The sequence below is a fragment of the Nuphar pumila genome, unplaced genomic scaffold (genome assembly GCF_984573655.1).
Source record: "Nuphar pumila unplaced genomic scaffold, dmNupPumi1.hap1.1 HAP1_SCAFFOLD_599, whole genome shotgun sequence".
Lineage (NCBI taxonomy): Eukaryota > Viridiplantae > Streptophyta > Magnoliopsida > Nymphaeales > Nymphaeaceae > Nuphar > Nuphar pumila.
The window spans coordinates 30,230-44,684 of record NW_028323411.1 but is presented as its reverse complement, the minus strand read 5'-3'; the positions used below and the strand labels follow the sequence as shown (position 1 = coordinate 44,684).

General features: G+C 53.3%; 2 protein-coding genes and 1 pseudogene across 2 annotated transcripts; 1 reads left to right on the top strand and 2 right to left on the bottom strand.

Annotated features, from left to right (window-relative positions):
• The first annotated feature begins 531 nt into the window (after positions 1-531).
• On the top strand, positions 532-6,484 carry LOC149810000 (DNA polymerase alpha catalytic subunit-like; annotated as a pseudogene).
• Positions 6,485-7,165: 681 nt separating this feature from the next.
• On the bottom strand, positions 7,166-8,326 carry LOC149809999 (uncharacterized). The gene has a single exon (XM_089994484.1). It carries the CDS (start codon positions 8,324-8,326, stop codon positions 7,166-7,168), a length of 1,161 nt encoding a protein of 386 aa, XP_089850610.1.
• Positions 8,327-10,653: 2,327 nt separating this feature from the next.
• LOC149809998 (7-dehydrocholesterol reductase-like) lies at positions 10,654-14,014 on the bottom strand. Its single transcript, XM_089994483.1, has 6 exons — positions 13,481-14,014; positions 13,079-13,127; positions 12,630-12,818; positions 12,059-12,226; positions 11,457-11,777; positions 10,654-10,928 (listed from the first exon to the last, which is right to left on the bottom strand). Exons 1-6 carry the CDS (start codon positions 14,012-14,014, stop codon positions 10,654-10,656), a joined length of 1,536 nt encoding a protein of 511 aa, XP_089850609.1.
• Positions 14,015-14,455: the final 441 nt, after the last annotated feature.

Here is a 14,455-nt window from a genome sequence, read left to right as displayed (position 1 = left end):
TGCGCGCTTGCACGCCGCAGCGGTCTTTGTGTTGCTGCAGGTCGCCAAAAAAAGATTGCAGTGCTTTGCCAAATTGTGTAATTTGTGGGTCTGGACCCAATCTGGGGAGGCACTGAGTGCTTGCTTCCCAGGCTGCAACCAATCAACTTCCACTTGACGCGACAGTCTCAGATTGTTACTGCCCAGCTGCTTGGCGTTTGCGCTGACTGATTGACGGCGTTCAGTGCGCTAGGGTTGTCAGAAATGAGGCAACGACTGCATCACAAATGTGACATATCCCGGATTAAGCCCACCTGTCGACATGCAGCTGATGCCAATCACCATGGCCGCTGTCGCACAGAGCGATCGTTGCCCACAAGCAAATTACATCGTTTGTTGGCGGCAGCCGCAAGCGCTTCGCGAATGGTTGAACTCACAGGTCCAGATGTCTGAAAGTGCATGAATTTAGGCGACAGAACAGGGTGTCGACAATTCAGCAAAGCACTGGCAGGCGCTGAAACAGGTCCGGGTATGCAGAGTCATAACGAGCGCATGAAGAAGGATGGTGAGGCAGACGTGATGAGCGCGCAAGCGACAGAGCGGGCACTGCTCGCGTATCTCATGGTCCGCCTGCACACCCTTGACCCAGATGTGATTGTCGGCCACAACATCGGCAACTGGGACCTCGTAGTCCTGCTTCAGCGGATGCAGCTCCACAAGGTGCCCAACTGGAGCAGTGTGGTCGCTTCAAGCGCCAGCGAATGCCAAACCTCACCGGCGGCGGCAATGTGTTCGGTGGTGGCGCATCGCAGGGCGTGATGACCTGTCTTGCGGGCCGCCTCCTCGTGGACACCTACACCTGTGCTCGGGAGCTGCTCAAAGAGGTCGAGTACTCACTGGCCACACTCTCTTCTAAGCTTCTCAAGCAGAAGCGCATGGAACTCCAACCCCAGCAGGCGAGCTCCCAGCTTTCCTCTGTCCTGTGGCACCCCCTTATTCCCTGCATTCCACTAGCATGCTCATCCTGTTCTTGCATTGGCCCGGACGTTGCACTTCAGGCCCAATCTTGATGTTTGCAAGCCTCAGGTCTGTACAGGGGGCACAGGATGAGCCTTTTTCGTGCAGGATATGTAAACAAGCATTGAATGGTGTCATCGCTATGGCACAGCTGAAGCTCTCATTCTCTCCTAGAACTGGTGAAGGCAATCATTTCCAAGTGGTTCATGGAGTTGCAAATGTCCATGTGGATGCGGTAGTGTTGTAAAGAGATACATCATCATTATTATCACCATGGCGTCAATGATTGCGAGGGCAAAGTTCAATCAAGGTCGCCGAAGATCATGGGTTGCAACAAAACGGGCGGTGTGCATGCAGGTGAGAGCGATGTGCGAGGAAGCGAAGTCGTACATTCAGCTGGTGGGGCACGCTGAGTCAGACGCGTGGCTGGCGCTGGGCCTAACTTACTATCTGAGCGTCATCCCGCTCTCGATGCAGCTCTCCAACTTCTCAGGCTTCCTCTGGTCCCGAACATTGCAAGGCCACCGTGCCCAGCGCATCGAGATGCTGCTTCTGCATGAGTTCCACAAGCGCAAGTTCCTGCTGCCCAACAAGCCCGACCGCCGCAAGGATGAAAAGAAGAGAAAGGGCGGCAAGGAGAAGGGTGGGGATGCTGGCATGGCGGGTGAAGACGACGATGCGAACGAAGCAGTCGCCACGGCTGCACCCAAATCCAAAGGACCTCAGTACGCAGGTAAGAACAGGCCAGTTTGGTGGCATGCACAGTTGCCCCCACTGCCTCCGTGCGCAGTAGCCGATCCCCAGTGAGGCGATACATCCCTTTGACATCCTCCGCTCTGCCATGGCCGATTTTGCGCCAATTGCTAGGGAGTTTATCTGCAAATAGTGCAAAGCGTTGGTGGTCTTTCCCGTGACAGCTTTCCCTTTTCCCTTTCGTATGTGAGACATGCTGGTTGCAGTTGTTATCCGCATCTGAGCGCTTTCCCTGGTGTGGAATACAGCCGTAGTTGCGTGTCAGTGTTGAGCACAAGCAAGCAGGAGTGATGTCCGCAATGCTACTCAGTCTTGAGTCACAGAATTCGTTCGCCTGATTTGATCGCTATCCTGCTCGATGCAGGGGCTGTCTTTGACGTGCTCATCGCCAGACTTGATACCTGACGCATCTTGTCTGTTTCGACCGGGCAGCAACGAAACGTAGCAACCACTAGTTAGTTCTCTGTCTTTTGGTTGAAGTCCAACCCCCACCCTGAAAGTTACAAATTGTGCACACCTCGTAATTTCCCTTGCTGTTTGTGCTCCCCTCATGTTCACTCACTGCTCAAGACACGCCACCAGATGCTGCCAGATGTTTGCAACACCATCATTGTCAGGGCAGTCCTACGTCTTGCAGACACAGCTGAAGAACGCAAAACTTGTGCTTTCAGGTGGACTGGTGCTGGAGCCCAAGAAGGGGCTGTACAGCAAGTACGTGCTGCTGCTGGACTTCAACTCGCTGTACCCGAGCATCATTCAGGAGTACAACATCTGCTTCACAACAGTGCAACGCCCCGAAGACGACGGCATCCCGGCGCTGCCGTCCAACAACACAGGGGGCCTGGCACCGCTCCCGTGCGTTATCCAGGGCCTGGTGCAGCGTCGCCGTACCGTCAAGAACCTCATGAAGACCTGCAAGGACCCTGTCAAGCACCGCCAGCTTGACATTCGGCAGCAGGCCATCAAGCTGACCGCGAACAGTATGTATGGCTGCCTCGGGTTTGGCGCCTCGCGTTTCTACGCCAAGCCCCTTGCGTCGCTCATCACGGCGCAGGGCCGCGAGATCTTGCAGGCAACTGTGGAGCTCGTTCAAGGCAACCTCGGCCTTGATGTACGCCCCAGGATGCGTTGGGACTGCAGAATGGGGCGACAAGAGCGTAATGAATCTCCTGTCAGTTCGAACATATTGAGTCAGATTGTGCATTAGACCGCCACTTGCCCATTTCAATGCATGTTGAACCATTTTCGAGCTTGTACGCCACGCATGCTTCTCAAGGGCGTTCCGATTTGATGGTGAGGTGCTCTGGTCAGAGTAAGATAAGCCGGTACATCCTCTGCTCCCACCCCGAAAGAGCTCTTCCGTGTGTCCGCCCCCTCACATTCTATGATACAGTGCCGCACACCCTGCAGCTTGGTACTGCTTCTGACTGGAGGAGGTGCATCGTGCAGGTCATCTACGGTGACACCGACAGTATCATGGTTGCGACGGGCAGCACGGATATGGCGCACGTCTTCCAGGTCGGTCAGGAGATCAAAAAGCTTGTGAACAAGCACTACAAGCTGCTCGAGATCGACCTTGACGGCGTCTTCAAGACGATGCTGCTTCTCAAGAAGAAGAAGTACGCTGCGATCAAGATGGAGCCTGCTATGTCGCAGCCGGGGGTTTACAATGAGGTCCGCCCTCCTGCCTTGCAAAAACAATCACCAATGGTGGCACAGAAACAACAGACTGCCAGAACTGTGTGATCTGCAATGTCATCTCTTGTTTGTGTGTATCGGTGTGCATGTGATACACATGCAGACACAAGCTTGTTCCAAAGATGACAAATTTTGGACTCGTTTCATGTGCAAGGCAAAGGAGCAAGAGCTGTGCGCTTTTGTGTCCAGCACCTTGTGTGGCGGTGCCGTGGCTGCCGAGCAGAGTTGGCATGGCCTGGACATGTTGTTAGACAGGACATCATCAGAACATCACATGGATAAGCAAGAATTAGATGGCTCAGGCCGTGACACATCATTACATCGCATAGATGAGAGCAAGAACTACGGCTCAGGCCGACAGCAACCAGATATTCACGGACATCATCGTAACATCACATAGACAATGGCAGGAAATAGTCAACAAGCAACAAAGACAGCACATTCGAATCATCATCATTACATCACATAGACAAGACAGAACAGGCCAAAAGCAACATGATATAACATCATCATCTTTCTCAAAATGGGCAGACCAGGGCAGCATCAAAGCAGCGCAGAGCCTGATAGGCTAAGCACTGCAGGTGATGGAGCAGAAGGGGCTGGACATTGTGCGGCGTGACTGGTGCCAGCTGAGTCGCGAGGTGGGGCAGTTCTGCCTGAGCAAATCCTCTCTGGCCGGGAAGCGGAAGACGTGACGGAGGCACTGCACGAGCACCTCAGGGGAGTCCGTGCCCAGATGGCCGCGGGCCAGGTGCCGCTGGAGAAGTTCGTCATAACCAAGCAGCTCACCAAGCGCCCGAAGACTACCCCGACGCCAAGAACCAGGCGCACGTTCAGGTGCGCTCGACTCGGAACGTGCAACTGCTGCCCTCAACAACCCTCTCAGACAACAATTCTCAGATAACAATTTCATTTACCTCCTGCTGCAAATCGGGACGCGTAGCATGCATGCCGCCGATCAATGACTCGCCATCAAGTCTGCCTGACTGTGGCATGCCATGCAAACGTACCATCGTACCGTTGGTTTTGATTATCGCTACTTGCACGTTCCAGTCAGAACCGGAGCGCCCATGCTGCCCAATATGTGAACCAAAGCAGAAGCATACTCTGCACTATGCTGTAACCTGGAGTGACGAATTCATTCTCCCAGGGGACGACAATGAGGTTCAATCTGGATGAAGTTCAGACTGCGCCGGAAACTCTTGGACTGGCAACTCTGGCCTGGGTCGCATGTTGCCCAGATTTCTTCTATCTGAAGGTGTGCGATTTCATGCAGGTAGCTCTTCGCATGCGCACTGCAGGCATGCAAGAGGGCACTCAACCCGGCGACATAGTCCAGTACGTGATCTGCAGCGCCATGGATGCCGCAGCAGCCGCAGCGGCGTCAAAAGGCCTCGCGGACCGTGCGTACCACCCGCAGGAGGTGCTCAAGAGCGCCGACATCCAGATCGACGTGCCGTACTATCTCTCACAGCAGCTGCACCCTGTCGTGTCCCGCCTGTGCGCCACCTTGGAGACCACGAACGAGGCTCGCATCGCCGAGTGCCTGGGCTTGGACCCCACCAAATTCCGCCACATCTCTGCACCTGCAGAGATGTCGTTCTCGGTACGCCTCTCGGTGCCATCCGATCTCACTTTCCGAGTTGCAGATCGTTTGCGTCGCGTTCGGTACTTGAATGCAGGCACAACAGCCCAGGAAGCATGACGGGAGATGTGGAGATATGAAACGTAGAAAAAGCAGCGAACAAAGATGCAGTGCTTCAGTCAGCATGCTGTCTTATGACTGTATTCATTCCCCTTACAGGTTCTTGGAGTTGCCAATGTCCGTGTGGATGCGGTGGTGTTGTAAGAAGATACATCATCATCGTGTATCCGCAAAAGTGATTGACACGAAACAGCAGACTTGGACCTGCCTGTACAAACGCGGTCGGTAACATCCGGGCTAGCTCACAGGTTCATTCAGCTGATCCCAACAACTGATCCCAAATAGGTGCACCCTGCATGCATTGTGATGAACGCACCTGCGACTACGGGAGCTGACGGCCCTGGCGTGATGACTGCGAGCTTATGCAGGATGAGGCACTCATGGGTGGCGGGCCTCTGTTGGACGATGATGATCGTTTTGCCAGCCTATCCGCCCTCAAGCTGCGTTCCGTCAAGGGCCACGAGTTCACGTTCCCCTCAGTGGCGACCCTCGCTGACGGCGGCAGCTCGCAGCAGACAGCATTCTGTCCACCCCAAAGTATCTCCGACCGCTCCGACCACCTTACACCCGGCCAGCTTGCAAACCAGGTGTGCATGCCCCTCTATTCCCAGGTATCGCCCCTGTGTTCCCCTGTTGATGCACATGATCATGAGCGATATTGAACTGACAGGAGAGTGCATACTGCCAATGCGCGCTCTCTGTCTTCAATTCCACTCACGATGTACTCAGCATGTGCGGAGTGCGGCAACACGCATGTACCCTGATCATGCTAAACAGCAGACAACAGTGGAGAAGGTGGACTCACCTGGTAGCGACTCATGTTTGAGTCACTAAGCTGTCGATTGTTGACTGATGTTGCGTGTGGACAGCGGATGGTGCTGGTATCAACGCCTCACGCATCGCTTGCAGGCTGTGCTGGCTGCGCGGAAAGTGGTGAAGCAGTACTACGAAGGGGATCTATGCTCCGATGACGACCTGCTGCCATGCCACACCCGCGACATCACGCTGGCAACACACCACTGCAAGGCCGGCCCTTGCAGCGCAGGCGCATGTCCCCTTGACCTCGAGTGCGCTGGGCAAATGGCACCTGTCATGTCCGAAGCTGCCGCGTACCTCAAACTCTCGCACCTGGCGCGCCAGCTGGATGTGCAGCGCCTCCTTCAGCGCTTACCACCCGATGCCCGCGACTCCGCTCGGGATCGCTTGGCGCCCCTAGTGCCGCTCTTGGCCCCTGCGCTGCGAGGATTGCAGCGCTTTGTCAGCGCTGCATCGTACCATTGGGTCCGGGTGTCTGACCTTTTCGGAAAGCTCGCATTTGGTGATGCTGCCTAAGCATATTATTTGTTTGCTGCCTCGTTGAACTGTGCTTCTCATCTTGCATAGCAGCAGCCTGAAATAACATGGCAGATCATGTAGCGCTTGACAGCTGTGACTGATCGCTCGTGTTCCTTGTATAGCTACCATGCGTGCATAACTTCTCAGAACTACCTGGGTTGATTCTATGACAAGCTGGACATCGACAAAGTCCATGTGAGCATGTAACTGCCACATGCTGCATGGTCCGATTTTCTCCTCAGGAAGCAATGCCTGCCTGTGCGATTTGAGATGAATGTTGCAACATTGCTTTTTGTCTGCATGCGTCGCGTCATGCACATATTGAACAAGCTGGCGTCCGCACATTGCTTGTCCGTGCCAGCAAAGCAAACAATCCTAAATAGTTAGACTGCGGATTGCTTGGGGAAAGAATCGACATGCTGCAGCCGCACGATACAGGCGTTGCAGGAGTCCAAGTAGCCCTTGGGCTGCCAGCAAAGTCTGAATCCCACCTGTCAGACCTGGTGAAGTTGCTGCATGGACACCGAGAATCCCAACTTGGCCTTGTCAACACAGACACGTGGTTCCAAGTACAAGTGGAACACAAAAATGCAGCGATGCGAAGCATTACAGCAAGTGAGCAACATCCTACAACACCAATGCACACACACATGTCGGCGAATGCATCAAGAGTTAGTCTCAATCAGCATGCGGCTTCCATAAGGCACGCACATCATGCAGCAGGCTTGCTTCTGTCCGAAGCATACCACCCAGCACACACAAAAGCGCTACACCACCGATAGCAATGTGCCGGAGCATTGCCACAGGCAACCTGGGCAGTGCATGCGGGTCATCCCCAAGGGTGTTTGTCATCAGCACATTGCTCATGCCTGTGCACACAAAGCACGCCGCCAGCAGCAGGATCGAGGGGCCCGTTGGAACCCATGCAGACCAAGCAGGCCGTGCATGAGAGGGGTGCTTCTTCCAAATACACCATGTCGCAAATGCGATGCGCAGGGCCATGTTGGCGCAGTCGGCAGCAACGAGCAAAATGCAATTCTCCCCCAAGGACCGTGCGATCCACAGCAGGGCAACGTGGCAAAGCGTGGCAACAACCATGAACGCGTTGGCGCGCTTCAGCTCGTCAGTGCTCATTGTCGCATGGACATACGCCTCAGTGACGCCATTAACGGCCAAGAACAGAAGGTAAACACAGTACGCAGCGAGAACCTGCGGTGCCTCTGTGGCGCTCCACGTGGAGAACAAGAGCACATGGATTGCAGAAAATGCGTAGTTTGGCCCAAACGCACACGCCAGCAATGCCATTAGGACCACCAGCCGGTTAAGCACAGACAGCAAATGAAGCCCAGGCGCAGGGCTATCCTCACGCACGCCCTCCGGTGAGTCACTGCTTGCTTGCGTGTCATTACGCACCCCAGACGCGGTCGATGCCCTGGCGGTGTGTGCAGGCGCGTCGCTGCGGGATTCTTGAAAGCGCGAAAACGTCCGGAAAGCCGCGTTTTCGATTGGCCAGAACACGATGCGCACGACGAGGCTACCCAGGTTCTGCACCTCGCCGTACACTCCGGCCACATGCGAACTGTACCCCGTCATCACAAACCGCCCTGCATCCTGGAGCATCATCTTCTGCACCGCCTGCCAGCCAAACACGAGACTCGTGGTCACGACTTGGCGCTCCGCGCCAAACATGCCCGCGAGACTTCTCACAAACCAGCTTGGCTTGAGATGTTTTCGCTCTTCGGCGCTGAGCGACTCCTTGTCCAGAGTTGTGACCCCTCGCAAGGAGGCGAGCAGTTCAGGGGCCCGCATTGCAGCATGAAAGTAGTAAAAGAATGCCATGGTCATGGCATAGGCCAGCTGGCCACGCGAAAATGCAATTGCTGCTGGAGCTTGCACCTGCAGGCAATCGCTGCTCTCAGTCTCTTGCGGAGCTGCTTGCTACTACACAAGTGGCTGTCTGGCAGGGTACTGTTCGAGGATGTGGCATCACATGGAGCAGCGTTGGCGCCCCTCGTCGCAACGATGAGCCTATGCTTATGCTGAAATTGACCACTGTACGCGTAAGGTATGTTGGGTGCTGTACACTCCGTTCCTGAGTCAACAATCCTTGCTGTCGCACAAACGGATTTGACTTGGAACCCTCCGCAATGTGCTCGAATGATAGACATTTGCAGGCACAGCAACATGCATGATACGGGATCCGCAATCTGTGTAATGTATCGGATCCGACGTTCTATGCCTGTTTTGGTTGATGCAATCATCTTCACGTGCTGTAAACCTTGCGTTTGTCATAAATCGCGTGCTTTTGGCGCTAGTGGCGGTGTAGGGTTTCTTTGCAGGTGTTGAGGGCAAATGCATGTCATCGCACCTGCGGAAGGAGCACGGAGGCTGCAAACATTGCAGCGGCCGCGACGCGACTGCACACTTCCGATGCCACCTCAAGCCGTGAGTCAAAGCGAAACGTGCCCAAGATGAATAGTGGCTCAACAAAGCCCTCAATCATGAGTGCAAGCCAGTAGTTGAAGAGTGAGCGATCGTATCCTGTCTGAGGAGATCCGTTGGAGTCCAGGGGGTGATGCAATGATGCACCCCAGCAAACTAGCGTCGTAATGAATGCCCAGAACGGCAAGAGGACGCACGCACTGCGCAACGCAGCGCCCTCACCCGATGCCCTAAGACAACCCCTCCTGAACCCCTCCCGCCCGACGCTGTACACCACTGCTTGGAGAAGCTGGAATCGTACACTCCCGAGCTGCGCATGAGACCCACGACCTTAATACGCAATGGCTACACGCAGGTGGGAGTCCGGATCCAGACAGGCTTGCACGAACACCAAGTCGCGCCATTCTAGGTACCACATCTTCAAATGACTGTCGTGACGTGCACTTAGCAACATAATGTTCATGTTGAGAGGTTGAGGCTGGCCATTGACGCACAGATGGAGCAACGTACTGATGCATCCTCAGGAGTGAGCTTATTATTTGCTGCGGTATGCAGGAAAAAGGGAATGAGACGTGCTAGAATCTGTTGTAGGCCAATCGCTCCAATGTTGTGAATGAGCCCTTGGGCCGCAGTGGGCTTCATGGACAGCTGCAAGCAAGCTGGGTGACCTATTGCTTCTGCTTCGCACAATCAATCACAAGTTCATGCATTGGCATGAATCTTCAATGTTACCCACAATATGACAACATAATTTGGGCTTATACTAAAAGTGCGTCCGTTGCATTCATGTAATGTTCATGCAACGCACTCGACACGACACTGAACATCTGTGCTACTGCACAGCAGATGCAAGTTCTTGCCTGCTAAATGTGAAGCTACTATCAGCCACATCGCATTTGCATGAGTTTGTGGACATCGAGACATCGAGCAACGCTCATGTACATTTTTGTGAATAGCCGTCCACGTTACTTGAATAGACGTGATCCCCCCTGGGGTCCTTGGCACAGTCATGCTGGCGTGTTTTCATGCTCGATATGCGCCGTGTGAGAAGATGGCGGGGCCAGGGGTTACAGCCGGAGTGATCTAGCTGCATCCATGCTTCTGACTGGTCAGGTAACTGGTTAGGAGGGGCGACCAAGTGAAATCCGAGGTGGGGTGCGCACAACCTCTTTCGATCATCAACCCCACGGGTCTGTCACCGGGTTATCTTCAGCATCATACAGCCTATCTAATCCCGCACCACAGCAGGCTGTCCATGGGCACATCTCTGCCAACTTCTGGGCCACAGCATTCGGTGCTTGCTTGAACAAGCAAAGCCATCATTTTAACATAAACAAAGCTTTCGTATTCATACCATAGCACAAGCTCAACAGAGCACAGGAATGGTGATGGTTGGGCCAACCTCATCGTCCCGTGTACACTGCCCGCGTCTGAAAACGGGCCTGCCGGCATTCACGGCAGCACTTACGCCGGCAGGCCCACTGGCAGCGCTGGCTTGCCGTATGCCAAGCGCTTAGCACAGAAAATCCCCTTACAGCTTGCTAAACATTGCTTCAAAGACACATCTTGAACATGGTACGTGTTACTTTCCAAGCCATCTAGAGAACAGTTGTCATTGCTTGCATGGATGTCCATGGGATATCTAAGGTCGTCTCACTTGTCAGTTGTGCTGCCAGCATGGTGGACGAACCGCAGTGGGTAGGCGTCGGATTATCTGAAGAAGGTCAAAACAGCCATGGCAACACCTTGTATGGAACGGCCTGGCAGTAGACATCCCAGTACCTACCGTACTTGCCCTTGCAACGAGTGTCGTCTCTGAAGAGGCGATCTGCAAGCAGCAGGGTAAGGTAGATGGTGTAGAACCAAGGCAGGCAGCAGTCAAACATGGCTGGAAGGGTCCAGAAGAAGCTGCCCATGATCTCAGGGACATAGTGGAAGTGACGAGCGACGCCCCACCATCCTGAGGCCAACAGGAGCGACTGCTTCTCCTCACCATCGCCTGAACAAGCAAAACAGGCGTCAGAAGCATCCTCGGACAGCCAACTGTACGATGCAAAGGTACAATTGGTTTCCTGAAACGGCTGCCAATGCAACCACGCATCAAGAATCAACTCGGCACACACACGACATCTCTGTTGTGATCCGCATGAACAAATGCCATGTACTATAGTCAACAGATGAGTGGTTCCAAGAGGAAGGGACTACACGGCAACTGGCCGCAGACTTTCGTGTAGAAGCGGCCTTCAAACTAAACTCTCCAGACATCCCCAGCTGTCCGACTCCTAGATGGGGAACCAGCTATCAAGCACCACACACTCCCATAGCATGATGTATTTACTTTTGTAACACTACCGCATCCACATGGACATAGCTTTTAAGGCCGTAGTCAGTGATGTACTCTTTCGAAATCAATTGATAGCCACATGGCACACAATGGGGCTTTTCGTGTTCCAGCATTCGCGGATATTGCATACAATAGCAACACAACGGCCATAAGGGAGCGCAGGAGTTGCGTTACGAGGCGTACCCGTCGAGTACTTTGCGATGATGACATTGGGAGTCTTCCCCCAAATTTTGCAGCGGCCACCCGTTTCACGGAACAGTTGCCGCTGCATGTCGGCCTCCCAGTTGATGTAGATCATGGCAAGGCCGGCGATGAGGGTGAAGACAGCCATTGGCTCGCTCAGCTCCAGCGGGTGCTTCACCAAGTACATGGGCTGCGATGTGTAGAGGCATGTCACCCAGTTCAGGCAGCCCCAGCAGAGGTAGTAGCCTGCTCGATCATGAGCTATGTCCATAGTCTTCCAGTACCCGGTCTCCCATAGGAAAAACTTGAAGCAGTAGGCACCTGGACGCAGATGTGTGTCGGCCCAAACGTTGAGAAAGAAGCAGATGTGTCTGTGGGTAACCTAGCCCTGGGGATTGTGAGAAGTTGTTTTGGACTTTCAATCGTAAGCTTCTGATTTTGATAGTTTCGAGCCAGCAAACATGACGTTCTTACATAGGTGTCAGATACTTCTGGGCGGAGGATTTACAGCCTTTCCTAAGTTGTGCGTGGGATTGCCACTGTCCACGTAGGTGCGGCGATGTCGAAGAACAGTGCATCTTTACCTACGCGTGGAGTCGCACCCGACAGCAAGACTGAGACAATCATCGAGTTGGACACCGAGCCAGTCAACTCAAGCTGCTTGAAGGCAAAGCAGATAGTGATGAAGGTCCACGACATCATTCCCATCCGGCAGTTGGTCCACGTCTTGATGTCAAAGTGCTTGCCAATACGTGGATACAGCTCAGTTCCTGCAACAAAATGACGCTTAATTCAGCGGGGATTGGAAGGGACAATTGACTTCGTTGCAGCTTTCAAGGGCATCACGGTGAGCAAATATGTAAGTGACATGGCATGGCATGGCATGAGGGAAACATTGGGGATGTGGCAGGTCGCCTTATCTCAAAAGGGCAACTGCATTCATGTTCATACCCAACAGATCACAAAGCATGGATGCTGATGAGTATTCACGTCCACGGAGACCGCAGAAATACCTGTCATAAGCATGGATAAGTGTCTTGTTCTGTTAAAGCTCCTATTCCTCAAGGACAGTTGAATGCAAGTAAATGATTCCCAAGTAGTTCTTGGAGTTGCCAGGTCCATGTGGATGCGGTAGTGTTGTAAAAGATGCATCATCATCAAGTAAAAGCGCACCCCAAAAGAAGTCATACACCAGGTTTTCGGTGGACCCCGAGTCAGACGAGGATGGGAAGTTGAGGCCCTTGATGGTCAGGAACACGCACAATAGCAGAGCAAAACTGTTGCAAGCAGCCAGTAGCTCCGCAAAGATGTCGTACAGCCTAGCAGGGTTGAAGACATTGTACCTACAGGTTGGCTGCCACGCTCAGACCGCACATGCGCAGATCAAGGCATTGGTGATCATTGCATCTGCCTGAATGACTGTTCTGAAGGCCGACTGTTGCAAAGATTGACCGGGCAGATCCAGCATGCACGCACAAGGCCTCCATACAACATATTCAATAGTATTCAATAGTATAAGCAAGGCACTAGAGTCTGCAGATCAAAAACCAGAGGGGGCTGATGCAATTTAACGACATATCTGGGAACCGGCCTTAGCTGCAAGGGGCATGCGTACCAAACACCAACGATGAAGAGTACGCCAGTGAGAACAAAACATGCCACACCGTTTGCCTGCACAAAGAACCTGCCATCATCCCCAGTGATACGACTGGCTGCCTTACGCACATTCACAGAGCTGCTGATTGCCACAGTTGCAATGGCATCTCCCACATTGCGTGCGCACATGTGCAACGGCAATAGGTGCAATAACAATTTTCAAATGCATCATGTCAGCTTGTCCCAGACAGCCGGAACACAATTAATCAGTCTGCGAACAACAAGCTTGGTATGTGCTGCTATACTTCTCAAAGACCAATCAAAGGGGCAGCATTGGGCTTATGCACAAGCTGGCAATTGGGTGAAACACCTGTCAAGTCTGACTCCAGATGTGAGTGCAAGTCTGGAATGAAAAGGTCAATCAATACCTTGTACACTGGAGTATTTCCTTTCGGAGAGATGGGCCCATGGAACTTTGATCCTGGGACGAGGAGTTGCATAGCTGCCTGGATAGCACCAAACGCCAGGAACCACGTCCATGCCTCGAATGCCTTTGATGAACCCCATGGCAATGGCCACTTGGACACGAGCCCTCTGATGCCGTAAGGCCACACCAGCTCACTCCAGAACCTTAGAAGACTCCCATTATACTCACTGTTGATGATGAATCTGCGCAAGCAATGAAACCATGAGAAGGTAAATTTCCAAGACAACCCTGGAATCCCCACCACCGAGACAGGCAACTTCGGAATGATCACGAATGTTAGAACCAGGAGCAGTAAAGCGCCATACATGTACATTACGATGGCTGGGCAGAGAACCATAAGGAGTATGGCACCAACGAGGGCGACAATTGCACCAGATGCACCAGTTAAGCCCAAAAAGGCTCCATCTCTGTCACCAGCTCCAGATGTTTCCGCCCATGTTCGCCCAGCGGTTTTGTCTTTGGTCGCCGAAGACATATTGATGTCAAATTCCGCTCAGATCATGCATCAAGGACTTTTGAAAGAGCTAGCTACGTGGGAATACAGCATGCCTGTAACAATGTAACAGCCTGCACCATCAATGCCCTCATTTCCGCAGCCTTCGAATGTTCATGGTCATCTCATTATGCAACGCTGTGCTCTCACTTGCCTAGTCACAATGTTACAGTGTCGTGGATCTCGATGTTGACTGGGTTTCCCATGCGCCATGTGCGATTCTCGCATACAAATCAGCGTGGACCTACCAAGTGGACTGCAACGTCGCTGCCTACGCCGTCCGCTACGGCGAATTCTGCATCAGCACTACGAACATGAATTGATACAGAGCACTCAGCAACTCTGTCATCGCCACTTTTGTAATCTCGCGTGGCATGTACAACCGTCGCGGCGAACGGACGCGCCCCCGTCCCTTCGCGCACT